The 15,090-nt window shown below is 32.5% G+C and overlaps 1 protein-coding gene across 3 annotated transcripts in view; it reads right to left on the reverse strand.

Annotated features, from left to right (window-relative positions):
• Positions 1-14,818, reverse strand: part of LOC109349995 (agamous-like MADS-box protein AGL14) — an 18,016-nt gene extending 3,198 nt beyond the window's left edge. Inside the window, exons 1-3 of one of the 3 annotated variants that reach the window (XM_019591092.1) lie at positions 14,496-14,818; positions 14,128-14,318; positions 10,909-10,990 (exon numbers count right to left, since the gene is read on the reverse strand). In XM_019591092.1, coding sequence (XP_019446637.1) covers positions 10,909-10,990; positions 14,128-14,309 — 264 coding nt within the window. In that variant the 5' untranslated portion in view covers positions 14,310-14,318; positions 14,496-14,818. Of the gene's footprint in view, positions 1-10,908; positions 10,991-14,127; positions 14,324-14,494 lie in introns of all 3 variants that reach the window. The other 2 variants (XM_019591093.1, XM_019591091.1) reach the window with 2 other exon arrangements.

Raw genomic sequence — 15,090 nt, forward strand, 5'->3', positions numbered from 1 at the left:
GAAGCATGAGATACACTAAAGGAGGAGTTTCATGGTAGTGTTAAGGTACGCACCATTAAACTTCAAACTCTTAGGCGTGAGTTTGAATTACTTAAGATGAAAGAGTCTGAGACCATAAAAGACTATTATTCTAAAATAAAAGAAATAGTCAATCAAATGAAAGCCTATGGGGAAAATATTCTTGACAAAAGAATTGTTGAGAAAATTCTGATTTCAATTCCCCAAAAATATGACTCAATAGTTACTACGATTGAGCAAACCAAAGATTTGTCTACTCTATCAGTAACAGAACTAATAGACTCTCTAGAAGCTTATGAACAAAGATTGAGTAGGCATGATGAAGGTTCACTAGAACATGCCTTTCAATCAAAGCTCAGACTAAGGTCTCAGAATAAAGAATATCAAAGAAGAAATAATACTGGTGCGGAACATTCTAGAAACAAAGAGATTTCTAAAGATTTCTCTAGAAACAATCAAGCAAAATATCTTCCATGCGGCATATGCCAGAAGTCAGGCCATTCAGAAAAATATTGTCGATATCGAGGAAAGATACAATGCCAATATTGCAAAAGATTTGGGCACTCAGAGCAAAATTGTCGCAACAAAAATAATCATCAGGCCAATTTCACTGAAGAATGCAAACATGACCAACAACTATTCTATGCCAACCAAGTCTGTAGTCGTGATAAAGAAGAAAACTGGTACTTGGATAGTGGTTGTAGTAACCATATGGCTAAGGATGGGAGCATTTTCAAAGACATTGATGAGTCTGTCAGTGTGCAAGTTCGATTGGGTAATGGCACCTTGGTTGAGTCCAAAGGCAAAGGCACTGTCATGGTGGAGACACAATCAGGTACGCGACTTATCAAAGATGTCTTACTAGTTCCTAACCTTAAAGAAAATCTCTTGAGTATTGGCCAAATGATGGAAAAAGGCTACTCTCTCCACTTTGAGGGAGATACATGCAATATATATGACAATAATAGAAAGTTTGAAATAGCCCAAGTTAAAATGGAGAAAAGAAATAGAAGTTTTCCAATAACTTGGAAATATGCTACTAACATCGCTATGAAGGTTCAAGTTGATGAATCATGGCTATGGCATCGAAGATTTGGTCATCTTAATAACCAAGCCTTAAAGCTATTATATCATAAAAGAATGATGAGGGATCTTCCGTGCATCCAAGAGAATGAAGGAGCTTATGAAGGATGTCTACTTGGGAAGCAACATAGACTACCTTTTTCAAGTGGGAAATCTTGGAGAGCAAAACGCTTGTTGGAGCTCATCCATACTGACGTATGTGGACCAATGAGGACGCCATCCCTCACTAATAACAGGTATTTCATCCTCTTCATTGATGACTTTTCTAGAATGACATGGGTCTATTTTATAAAAGAAAAATCAGAAGTCTTTGGAATATTCAAGAAGTTCAAGGCCTTTGTCGAGAAGCAAAGCGGGAAACATATAAAAGTACTCAGAAGCGATCGTGGCAAAGAGTACAACTCTCACGAATTTGATAAATTTTGTGAGGATGAAGGCATAGAGCGTCAACTCACAGTTGCTTACACTCCACAACAAAATGGGGTGTCTGAAAGGAAAAATCGCACGGTCATGGAGATGGCTAGATCGATGCTCAAGGAGAAAGGTTTGCCAAACACCTTTTGGGCCGAAGCAGTTTACACAGCTGTCTACATAATGAATAGATGTCCAACAAAGGCAGTCGAAGGTAAAACTCCTATAGAAGCTTGGAGCGGTAGGAAGCCATCAGCTAAACATCTAAGAGTTTTTGGATCTATCTGTTATATACATGTCCCAAAAGAAAAGAGACACAAACTAGAAGACAAGACGATAAGAGGCATCTTCTTGGGATATAGCACACAGTCAAAAGGCTATCGCATATACAATCTAGAAACGAAGAAACTTATCATCAGTCGAGATGTTGAAGTTGATGAAAGTGCCGCTTGGAACTGGAATGAAGGCAAGATTGAGAGACACAACATCTCCATACCAACACAACAACCACAAGTAACTGGGGAAGTAGAAGAAGCAACAGAAGATCCAGGTACGCCAACTACACTCCCACATGAACAATCTTCACCAGAATCTTCTCCGAGACGAGTAAGATCCTTAGTAGATATATATGAGACATGCAACTTGGCCATAGTTGAACCTGGAAGCTTTGAAGAAGCATCAAGGCAAGAAGTATGGGTCAAGGCAATGGAAGAAGAGATAAAGATGATCGAGAAAAACAACACGTGGGAGCTAGTAGATTGTCCAAAAGATAAAGACATCATCGGAGTAAAATGGGTGTATAAAACGTGATAATAGAGTTTAAAGAAGACATGATGAAGACATTCGAGATGACAGACCTAGGCTTAATGTACTACTTCCTTGGAATTGAAGTAAATCAAAGAAAAGAAGGTATATTCATCTCACAGAAGAAATACATAGAAGAACTACTGAAGAAGTTCAAGATGTGTGAATGCAAACCAATTGCTACTCCGCTCGTGACTAATGAGAAGCTACAAAAGAACGATGGATCTCCACAGGCAGATGCATCTCTCTACAGGAGTTTGATTGGGAGTCTTCTATATTTCACTGCCACTCGACCAGATATCATGTATGTTACAAGTCTTCTATCAAGATTCATGCAACGCCCAAGTCAAATCCACTTTGGAGTTGGAAAAAGAATTCTTAGATTCTTACAAGGAACAAAAGAGTTCGGTATATGGTATAAGACCAACACCAACTCAACATTGCACGGCTACACTGACAGTGATTGGGCAGGTTCGATGGATGACATGAAGAGCACATCTGGTTATGCCTTCTCACTTGGATCAGGAGTATTCTCTTGGGCGTCAAAGAAGCAAGCAATCATTGCACAATCAACAGCAGAAGCTGAGTACGTAGCAGCTGCAGAGACGACTAACCAAGCTATATGGCTTAGACGAATACTCAATGATATGGGAGATCAAGAGATGGAGCCTATGACAATCTATTGTGACAACAAATCGGCGATAGCGATAGCAAAGAATCCAGTCCATCACAACAGAACAAAACATATCGCAATTAAATATCATGTTGTCAGAGAAGCAAGTGAGAATAAAGAAATAAAGCTCGAGTATTGCAAGACCGAAGATCAAATTGCTGACATATTCACTAAGGCATTTCCAAGGCCAAAGTTCGAGCAACTACGATCGATGCTAGGACTTACAAAAATGTGCATCAAGGAGGAGTGATAAAATATTGATGCACACTTTCTAGAAGCTTCCACACTTGTGTAGAAACAAGTAGTGATGATTGTACCATAATATCTAGAATTATCCTAAGCTTCTAGTATATTCTATTATAGGCATTTAGTATTATAATTAAAGAAGTATCTAGAAATCTTGAGAAAAATGTATACTAGATACTTATGGAACCATCTAGAAATTCATAAGTGTTGTAGAAAGCCTATAAATAGGCACTCACCCTTCATTTGTAAAGCATCCAAATAAGAAGCAAATTATTCTAAGTTGTGTAGCTCCAAAGCTTCTCCACTTCTATTTTCACTACTATAATTTTCATTTCTATAATACTATCAAGCTTTGTCCTTAAAATGAATCACATGTGAATCGAATGTTACTCGTTCTTCTCTTTCATGACACCTAAGGGATTGTTTGGGAGTAGGACATGAAATAAGAATAAAAAGTAAAAAAGGCTTTCTAATCCTTCTAACACAGTGTACAATTTGATGGTTCCAAAGTCTTGACCATCCTTCTAGTTCCTTAAAAAAATGAACTTCTAAACAGAATCAAGATATTCAAGGGTTACTCTGCATGTCATTATGTAACTTGCAAAAGAATGCAAGAAGAGTGTCTTAATATAACATTGCTAAAAAGCATCTAGATTTTGTTCAACATCCACAGCATGCACAGCTTTTTTCAACAACATGAATAAATAGAAACTGACGGATATGAGATGAAACCAACAAATAACTAAATAATTTTTCAGTCAGAAATAACCCACTGACGGATATGTGCACATTTCCTAGTTATTCTATACAATTTGTTTTCTTAATATAATGAATATTTTTCTTAAAACTATTGAATATTTGATCATCATTCATGTGTTGAAAATTCATTTCTATGCTAGGAATAGTCAGGCGTGACTGTGTTTCTTGCATTATTACTATATTGATTGGGTTAATCATTGAATATACATCTTGGATCTTGATTAATGAGGTTATGTTATCAACTTTATGGAGCTTAAATATCCCGCATTATTAACTTGACGTACATAAAGGATAAATTAGGATAGATGATGGGGTTTGATTAGGTTGTTTTACAGAAACTACTCAGGGTATGTCGTGAGATCGGTTTGGAGAAAAATGAAGGAAAAAGAAATGTTTCCGAGCATAAAATACACTTGTAAAATTACTATGAAATCTTTCATTTCCCTTCCTTCACCTCCAAAGTTTAACTCGCAAATGAACCCCAGAAATTTAACCTTCAATAACATAATTGGTATTAGGATCAGTAGGTTTTTGCACGTTCATTAGGGTTTTGCTACAAGGGTTTGGAGGAGTGTATACTCAGGGCTTCATTTTTATCCATTAGCTGCTTCATGTCATGGGAATACTGATTTTTTTTCAGATTGGTGTTTTTCAATGTGAGAATGTAATTGGAATCGTTCTTCAGGAATTGTGTGTTGGGATCTTATATAAGGGTTAAAGCACCCCTTGGTGCTCACGATAATATATTACTTATAAAATAAATATTAATTATTGAATTAAATTCTACTTAAATAATTGGTGCCGATCAATCAGAAGAGGTATAGTGTTTAAGCTATATGCTTTTAGGAGGATATAGTGATTCTCTTACTGATAACCAATAATTATATTTGTGTAAAAAATATTTTATGATGTATATAAAGGATATTCTGCCATTTACCTTATGAATAAAGCTAGACACGCATTTTCAAATATATTCTCTTATATTTACACAGTATTTTACCATTTAATATTACTAAATTTATCTATTTTTGTACACTTACATCTACACCAATTCACTTACACATGTTTTTGTACACCTATACCTATTTAAATTCTATTTAAATAATTGGTAACCTCAATCAGATATTCAGATGAGGTATAGTGTTTAAGCTCTGCTTTTAAAGTTCCAAATTCGGTCATTTATGAACTTGATAAAATTCCAAGTCATTTTTTGTGGGGGACGGATGAGGAGGGTAAATGTGTTCACCAGTTGAGTTGGAAAAAGATGTATAAATCTAAAGAGGAAGGTGGTTTAGGGATTAAAAAATTGTCTTTGTTAAATCTTACTCTTTTTGGTTGATATTTTCCTTGGTAAGTTTAATGTGCCTTGGAAGTTGCTCAACAAATGGTACCGGTGTAAGACAATCCTTTCTTCCATGACATTCAAGGTCTCACACATATATAGGGAAGGAAACAATTGTGCCGACAAGCTTGCTTCTTTTGGAATTTCTTCTAAGGTTGATAGTTGGTGGGATCATGCCCCCCTTTAATTAGGCAGGACATTCACAGGGAGAAACTTGGTCTTCCAAGTTTTAGATGCAAAAATTTGTATTAATTCTCTGTCTTTTGGTTGTTTTGTAACCTTGGCTTCACCTATTTTAATATATTTCTTGGTGCTTTGCACCTAGCCTTCAAAAAAAAAAAAGATATGGAGATTGTTAGTGGAGAATGAGGCTCAGTGTTTTAAATTACGGTTGTGGTCATTGCAGCCGTGCGATGCGGATTGCGGTCGTTGCGGTGTGAATTATTTTGTGAGTAAAAATATATTTTTGACATCGATGCGGTTTGATGCGGTTGCATTGCAGCCCATGCGATCCAAATGCGGTCCGATGCGGTCGCATCACTGTGAATCGGTATCATACCGCAATTGCGGTGTGATGCGGTTGTAGCGGTCACCACAATATTGCGGCCGCATCACGTGATGTGGTCCACAATTTGATACACTGATGAGGCTCTTTGGGTGAAAGTTTTATAGTCTAGATATGGTGAAGAGAAAGTTTGTAGGTGGGGGAGGAGACTCTGAATTCTTTAAGAGGGTGTGAGCAAGGTGGAAGGATAGGCAACCTTAGTAGTAGAGAACATGGGATACACAATGGGTGGTTGGGGAAAGGTATTTGAAGGAGGGCCTTAATGAATACAGACCCCTCTCCCTTATTGGTTGTATTCAAAAGAGCATTTCGAAGTTGCTAGCCGCTAGACTTAAAAAGGTGATTCACTTGGTTATTTATGAATGTCAATCTGCTTTCATCAAAGGGAGATTCATCATAGATGGGGTGGTGGTGGCTAACGAAGTAATTGACCAAGCTAGGAAGAAGAAGAGAGGAGATTGCTTCATTCTTAAAATGGATTTTGAAAAGGCGTATGACTCAGTAAATTGGGATTTTCTTCTTTATATGATGGAGAGGCTGGGTTTCTGTCACAATGGAGGGTGTGGATTAAAATCTTACTTCGTTCTAACTCTATATCTACCTTTGTGAATAGGAGTCCCACCCAAGAGTTTACTATGGCTCGTGGCCTAAGGCAAGGTGATCCAATAGCACCTTTTCTTTTTCTATTAGTTACTGAAGGTCTTAGTGGCATCATGTGAGCTGCAGTTTCGAAGAACATTTATACTGGATACAAGGTTGGTAAAGATGAGGTTTATATTTCTTACCTTCAATATGCGGACGATACCCTTCTTATCGGAGAGAATTCTGAGCATAACATATTATGGTGCTTAAAAGTATCCTAAAAGGCTTCGAGTTGGCGTCTAGGCTCAAAATTAACTTTCATAAAAGTTGTTTCATGGGTCTTAACTCGAGTCGTGATTTTGTTATGAAGACGGTTGATAAATCGTATTATGTTGTTGGCTTTGTCCCCTTTAATTTCTTGGGAATTCTTATTGGTGCAAATCCTAAAAGGCTCTCTACTTGGTCTCCTATCATTGATTCATTAAAAAAGAAACTCTCTATTTGGAAACACAAGCTCATCTCCTTTTGCGGTAGGGTAACTCTTCTAAAATCGGTATTCCTTTAGCGGTAAGGAATATGTGGCTTCTCTTATTCGAAGGAGTTACACAATGAATCACCTTTTTAAGTCTAGCAGCAAGCAACTTCAAAATGATCTTTTGAATACATCCAGTAAAGGAGATGGGTATGTATTCATTAAGGCCTTGTGGATAATTGTTCTTTGGGATTAGAACGATAAGAGAAGCCGCATATTCCTTTGGGAACAAGAGGAAGTAACAGAACTCTTAAAAATTCTTGAAGATGCAAGACTTGATCAAACAGGTGGGTGTGGATTCATGAGAAGGGAGGTCAGTACTCAGTTCGTAACACATATCAGGTGCTTCAAAAGAGGTTTCTATGTGCGACAATGGTTTCTCTAGTAGATTATGGGCAAGTAATATCTCATTGAAGCTGAAGTGTTTTGCATGGAGAATATCATTGGATGGGGTTCCAACAAAAAAAGAACCTAGTTCGAAGAGGAATATTAGAAGATCAAGACCAATCACATTGTGTGCTTTGCAAAGTTGTGGTTGAATCAACAAATTATTTGTGTTTTTCATGTTCTAATTCCTATTCTGTTTGGTAGAGTCTTTACTCCAAGTTTGGTCTTAACTTAATTATCTCTAATTAATGATGTTAAGAGCAACTTTTATTTGCATGCCAATATGTTATGGATGGAGAAAAAGTATCCACAACAATGGATGACTCTTTGGTATGTTACTATTTGGACTATATGATTGGTTAGGAATAAAATCATCTTGGAGAACTCTCGATTTCAACTTGATGAGGTAATGGATTTAATCTTTCTTTATTCTTGGAATTATCTCAATGTATATTTCCCTAGTTCTAAATACTCTTTGGTGGAGTGGGTGACGAACTCACTTTACTGTTTTTATGTAATATTTAAATAAATAAGAGTGTTGTTTGTTCTCCTAATATTTTTTTATCTTTCTTAATGAATTTTATTGCTAATAAAAAATTAGATTTGTGTTAAAAATATTTTATGATGGATATAAAGGATATTCTATGCCATTTCACTTTATGAATAAAGCTAATTAAACACACATTTTCAAATATATTCTTTCATATTTACACAGTATATCACCGTTTAATATTATTAAACTTATCCATTTTTGTAGACCTATACCTATTTTCATGTCTTATTTTAATCGAACATTGTGATTTATGTAGCATTATTCCACTTTGCATGTTCCACAATATGAGAGGCTGAGTTTCATGCAACTTAAGGTTATATTTTAAGTTTATTTTAGAGAGGAATGAAATGAACTACTTTATAAAATATCTCTCTGATTTGAAAATTGGATAAAAGAGAAAAAAAAGTTTTGGAGATTTTTAAATTCTTTTAAAATCCTTCACGTGACTATTTTCACGATTCCCTCTATTTGTGATTTTTTCCGTAGACAAATATAATAAAGTACATGAACGTTGTTACTAAAATTTTATAACTATATTTTGACCCTTTCTCCTTCCCCCTCCCTCCCTGCCCATTCCCATTGATCCATCTGATTCTCTTTCTCCTTCCCTTGTAACTCCCCAAACATAGTCTTAGTGAACATTATTAGGTTAATTAGGAGTTCAAATCTGGGAAACCTTGGCGGTTAAAACTTTTTTTTATCACAATTGTTAGTAAGTTAGTATTTGTTGTGGACGACACTCGAACCTCAATCTTCTTTACTTCACCCTTAAATCATCAAATCACCTCATAAACTCATTTTTTTATTTTTTTATTTTAAATTTGTTATGGGTGAAACTCGAACTCACAACCTTCTTTACTTCATTCCTTAAACTTTTTTACCTTAACCATCATAAAACCTTATGACACACATTGTCATATAAAACTACATACATCTACCATCTTATAGGTCATTAATAACATATAATATGAATCGATGAACACAACGGTATATAATAATACGTCAATTATCATCTCCCAAACACAGACTACCACAGACAAACTCCATAGAAAAAATTAATTATATATATGGACACATAGACATAACACTAACTTGTAGATATGCTTTAAGGGAGAGTCAAACTACAAATGAAGAGATAAAATGAGAAGATAAATAAATTTATAACAACAAACAAACAAACACAATATTGTAACTTGTAACTAAATATGTATATATATATATAAATGGAGATCAGGTACATAACATAGTTGTTGAAGGTTTGGTCATTATAAGGGATGAAATCCTTCTAAATCAGACACTAAGAAAAATGATTATTGGAAGAACAAATCTACAAAGTAATGAAATCAATCGTACCATATATATAATATAAAAAAAATAAGAATACACATACATAATAAACAAAAATCAATTACAATATCTAGAAAATAAGAACATATCTAAAAATAAGAACATATCTAAAAGTAAACAAATGAATGAAAAAATACACTTTAAACAATATATTTACCAAAGAAGAACAAATCTACAATGATGAAAATTGAGTAGCGGGATACAGAAGCCATCATATTAAGTTATTGAATGAAAAAATCAATAAAAATACATTTTAAATAACATATTTATAAAATAAGAACAAATCTATGATGATGAAGATTTAATAGCGGGATATAGAAGACATCATATTAAGTTTAAACGAAATGAAGATTGACGAATGAAACATTGAATTCTAGACATGTGAGTGAGAAAAGAGAAATATGAAATGAAATGGGAGAAGAATATAGAGATAAGTTTTGAATGAGAGATTGACACATGTCATGAGAGGAACATTTAGTTTTGATGAGAGATTGACACATATGATAGTTTGAGAGATTGAGACATGTCATGAGTGACCTTTTTTACTTATATAGGTAATAGATTAACTCCAAAACTTCATATACATTCATTAAACAAATTATCTATTTCTTTTTTAAACTTAAGTAAATCACTCATAATTATATACATACATTACAATAAGGAAATAATTAGGGGTGATTTGTTTATGTTAAAAAAGAAGGAGATGATTTGTAAAATTTCACCAAAACTGAGAAGTATGAATATAATTTACTCTTATATATATAAAAAAGTAATCCGTTTACACTTAAGTTAATTACAATCATTCTCAGCCATTCATTTTTCCTAAATCCAACAAACCAAATAAGTGAATGCAATAAGTGATGAGAGAGAATAAGAAAAATCTTAAATAACTTTTAAGTTTCACCCATTTGGTCCGTTGGATTTAGAAAAATAAATGGACTCAGATTGAACGTAACTTAACTTGGGTATAAACGGATCCCCTCCCAATGTATATATGGAACAATATATATTTTAAGAATGTAATATCTATATGAGGAGGGATCCGTTTACACTAGTTGCATTCAATACCATCAAATGATTTTCTAACGGTCCAAATGAATGAAAATTAAAAGAAATCTAAGATTCTTTTTTCTCTCTCATCACTTATTTTCTCACACATTTGATCCATTAAATTTAAGAAAATCAATGGATAAGATTAAGTGTAATTAATGTAACTTAAATTGGGTGTAAATGGATCTCTCCTCTATTTATATTATCCACCATTATATTAACATATATTACTTTTTTTGTGTGAAGAGAAGTGAACATAATTGATGGATGAATAGTGTCAAACAACATAAATTTTGTAATATTTTAATTTGAGTGAGGATCTACACACTCAAAGTTATTCTCAATATTGACCATTAATTCTATGGACATTTAATAGTTTAGATCTATTTATTAATTCAAACCAATGTTATTAATATCGTACCAGTTATCAAACCGGTTAGAGTACTGGAATACTAATATAGCGGTTCAACAACTATTTCACTAATTAAATTGCATACCGGCAAAATTAGATATATATATATATATATATATATATATATATATAATATAAACTAACCTGTGTATTTTCTTGAATTCCGTTGGTGTTGTGACTCAAGTCCTTGACTTTCTTTTGATAGCGCTCGACCGTTTTGTTTATACTGAAGCATCTCAAATAGACAATTAAGAGTATTAAAAGTTGATTAAGAATGATTTTATGCGACCAGATTATTTTCACATATGTCATCGTTTAAGATCAATAATTGATTAAAGCATGAAACTATTTTTGTAGTATGTAATCAGTGAGGTGAAACACATTATACAAGAAAGAAGTATTCACATATGCGTTTAGCATATTCGTTATGCTTTGAGCTAAAATATGTTAATGATCATTTTCTAAACACATCATTTTGTATCATCTAAATATTTCTTTTTCAAGAGAAAAAGGAATGGATCAATAGAGGCGAAGTGCATTACAGGGTTAAATTCATGCTATCACAAATATCTTACAGAATCACGTATTTATTTTGCTTTGTTTATAAGTAACAAAAGGCAATTTTAAATTCATGATTTCATATGCAACAATAACTATAATTTCTTAAGGTCACACATTTGAGTCTCAGAAGGCTTTCTTTGAAGAGGATAAATTATTATGGAAGTATTTAAACTTAAAGGGTGGCATATTGAAGGAGTTTATGAGTCCAGATAGATAGTATGTTAAGACTGAAGTGTTAACACATAATTATCATGATTAGGCACTCCCCTCAGATGCAAAAAATTGTATGTTCAAAGTTATTTTCACAATTAAATATAATTTAACTAAAATATCAATGTTAAAGTTATATATATTTCCATAATTAGTATCTCACAGTAAATTTGATCAAGAAAAAAATTGGAACGTAAGTTATTAGAAAGAATATTTCTAAGAGAAAGTAATTAATTGAAAAGTGAAGAAAAATTGAGAGAGTAGTTTCATTAACATTCATCCCAATTCTAATAAGTAAACTTCCTCCACATCCTAGCTATTAATTCTAGGTAAATCTAATAGTTTAGATATATTTACTAATTCAAACCATTGGATTTCCCCACAATTGATGGTTAGAATAATATAAAATTTAATTAAAAACTGTATTAAAGAGAAATGAAGAAGTAGAAGTGAAAAGGATATGTGGTAAATAAAGGTAAAGTTGAAAAATAAAATATTTGGAAAATATGATAAAGTTAAAAGATTGAAGATATATAACAGAAAAAGTATATTTTGATTAATCAATGATATCAGCAAAAACAAGATCCTGTAATAGACATGAATTTATCTAATTTAAACGCACACCAATATCAAGGATCCCTTTTACCAGTAGGGAATGCTCGTGCCAAAGAGATACAATTCTTTTTAAGATGTACTTTATTTTGAAAGGATTTAACTTTTAAGATGCACTACTTGAAAAAGAGAAACATACTATATATTATTATATGTAAATCAAGGACCGGCTCTAATTTTGATGTTCCACTTAAGATTCCAATTAGGTTTCAGTTACAATTATATTAAAACATGTCCTATGTTCAAACAACAAAGTTTCTGAAAGAAATGCCATAGCAATTACTAGAAAGGGATCTCTTGCTCCATCTAATTGAAGAGTTGTAACATTAATCTTAGTTTAAAGCAATGTTATGATAATAGGACAGGACCAATGGTCCGACTTTGAAAGAAATCGAAAACGGTTTTGGTTTGCAATCTTAAGTAAATGAAAGGTTAGACTGCTTCGAACAGAGAAATTCCGATCCAACCATATTAAATGCAGTTAAATCTCAATAATCCGGTAAGTAAATCGAATGATTCAAATAATTTCTTTTATAAAAAATAAATACTACTATTATATTTTATTTCGGTTCGAAAAAAGATAAAAAAATATTACTTTAATATAATTATACATAATTATTAATTATATAAAATTTTGTATATATATATAATCATATATGATAGATAATTATTGATTATATATAAAATCACTCAATCTCATTAAACATTTTAATCGTTTAAACCGGTTAAACCAAATATGAAACATTTTATAGTTTGATGTCTGGTTAAGGTTTAACAATATTGGTTTAAAGGATTCTTGTATATGATAATATTTTGACAAATCAACATTTTTTATTTCTCTTATCATTATAATAAAGGAATAGATATCAAAACATAAGTAGATGTGAGGAATACATATTTTTACCCTATCAATACATACTATATATTCCAGCTTCATGTGAATCATATCTTTACGATTAGTGAGAATTTTCATACAAAAATAAAAAAAAAGGATTTCTAGTGTGATGAATCATATCTTTACTATGTACACATTTATAATTAGGATCTATCAGAAGTAAATAGAGCCCATAAAAAAAATCCAAAGTAAATAGATTTATTATCCTGTCTTCAGTGTCATCATGAATCAACAAAAATAAACAGTAAAGAAAAAAGTGATTGTTGTTTATCTTAATTATAAACAGGAGGACTCTCCAGATCAATTAACAGTAGTAGAAGAAATATTTGTACCAATTACATATTAGAAAGGAAGAAGACACAGAAGCAACATGCCCTTAATGTAGTCTAATAGCAATTCTTAATCTATACTTTTTATTTTACTTTTCTTAATTCACCTTGATCAGGTGTGACAACCCATTAAAACTATTATATTCTTAACACTTATGTAGGAACTGCTTTGTAACTGGTTAATAATGTTTATAAAAACTATTCTCTACAGTGACGCAGACCTTATGCCATAAATTTAACCATCAATTATCTTCTTTCTTACACAGTAGTTTTCTCTCTAAAAATTTATCTATTTTATGATAATTTCCACTTTTATATTATATTATGTCCTTGTATAAGTACATAAATGGGTAGAAAATTAGAGGGTAAAAACAATTAGGAAAATATACCTTGTAGCCATACAAAGTGACCCATTATATGATTCAGAAGAAATTTGTAAGACACTGAGCTTAATTATAAGGATGTGAAATACAATAACCACTATATAAAAGAGTTGAGCTTTTACTGTACGAGCCTACTTAATAATAAGCTATTATGCCTGGTCATTATAGGTATGAATCATGAGCATTAGCACAGGTCAGAATCATTATTCCTTGATTTGATTAATATTATATGAACCAACGATCTTGCCATAAAAGGATTGATTCTTTGAATAATAATTGAACTCAACATTAAATTGCAAACAGTGAAGTGCAAATAAATAATACTAGAACGAAAATGATTGAAACAAATACTTAAGGTGAATATCATATATACCTAGAACTGGAGAACTCATAGAGCTTTCCTCTTGTAGAGAAAACCATGAGAGCCACTTCAGCATCACACAGCACTGAAAGCTCAAAAGCTTTCTTAAGCAACCCATTTCTTCTTTTTGAGAAAGTTACTTGCCTACTTGTCTCATTTTCGATGCGCTTCATCTGAGTCTTTCCCCTCACCATTTTAGCTTCCTGATCCAAACAAAAAGATATAATATAGATTGATTATTTCTTTGTGCAAAATCTGATGAAGTGAAACAGTTAGAAAATGAGATCTAGTGAACAAGGATTAGTAGTGATGAGAGGGCAAAGCTTATCATGTGTGGTTTCCAAAAATAGAAAGTGAATAGTGAAAGAAAGAAATCAAACCTGGAAGAATAATCTCAGTGCTGAAATTAGAGTGAAGTAGTGATTGCAGGGTTCAATTTCAGAAACCCTAGCAAAGATTAACAAAGAAAAAGGATAGAAGAGAAGAGAGGAGAAAGAAAATGATGAATGATTGATTTGATTGCTAGTTCCACCTATTGACTTACCCTCTTCTTGGCTTTCTGCCTATAAATAAAAGTTTGAGAATATATGCAAACCAAAATTGATAGAAGCTAAGAAGAGAGTGAGTGGTAAGAAGGGAATAATATTACTTTTTTCCTCTTTTGGGTAAATCCCGAGAAATAAACTAGACCTTTCCCAAATTAAGAAAAACTTGGTACAGATGCTGTTAAGTGCATCCCATTCATAACTTATTCATTATGCATAATTGGTTTTTTTGTACCTTATTTTATATTTTTTGGTAATTCATGGATAAGGAATTATCTTTAGTGTATATAATTGTCTCTCTCAATAAGTATCGCTTATAGAAATCGAATTATTGGTCTTTTGTTCATTCTAAGAATCTAAAAGAGTCTTACACCACTAAACTAATATTTTGTTTGTTTGCACATTATTTTATAATTGTTTATAAGTTTTA

Source organism: Lupinus angustifolius, chromosome LG06 (genome assembly GCF_001865875.1).
Source record: "Lupinus angustifolius cultivar Tanjil chromosome LG06, LupAngTanjil_v1.0, whole genome shotgun sequence".
NCBI lineage: Eukaryota > Viridiplantae > Streptophyta > Magnoliopsida > Fabales > Fabaceae > Lupinus > Lupinus angustifolius.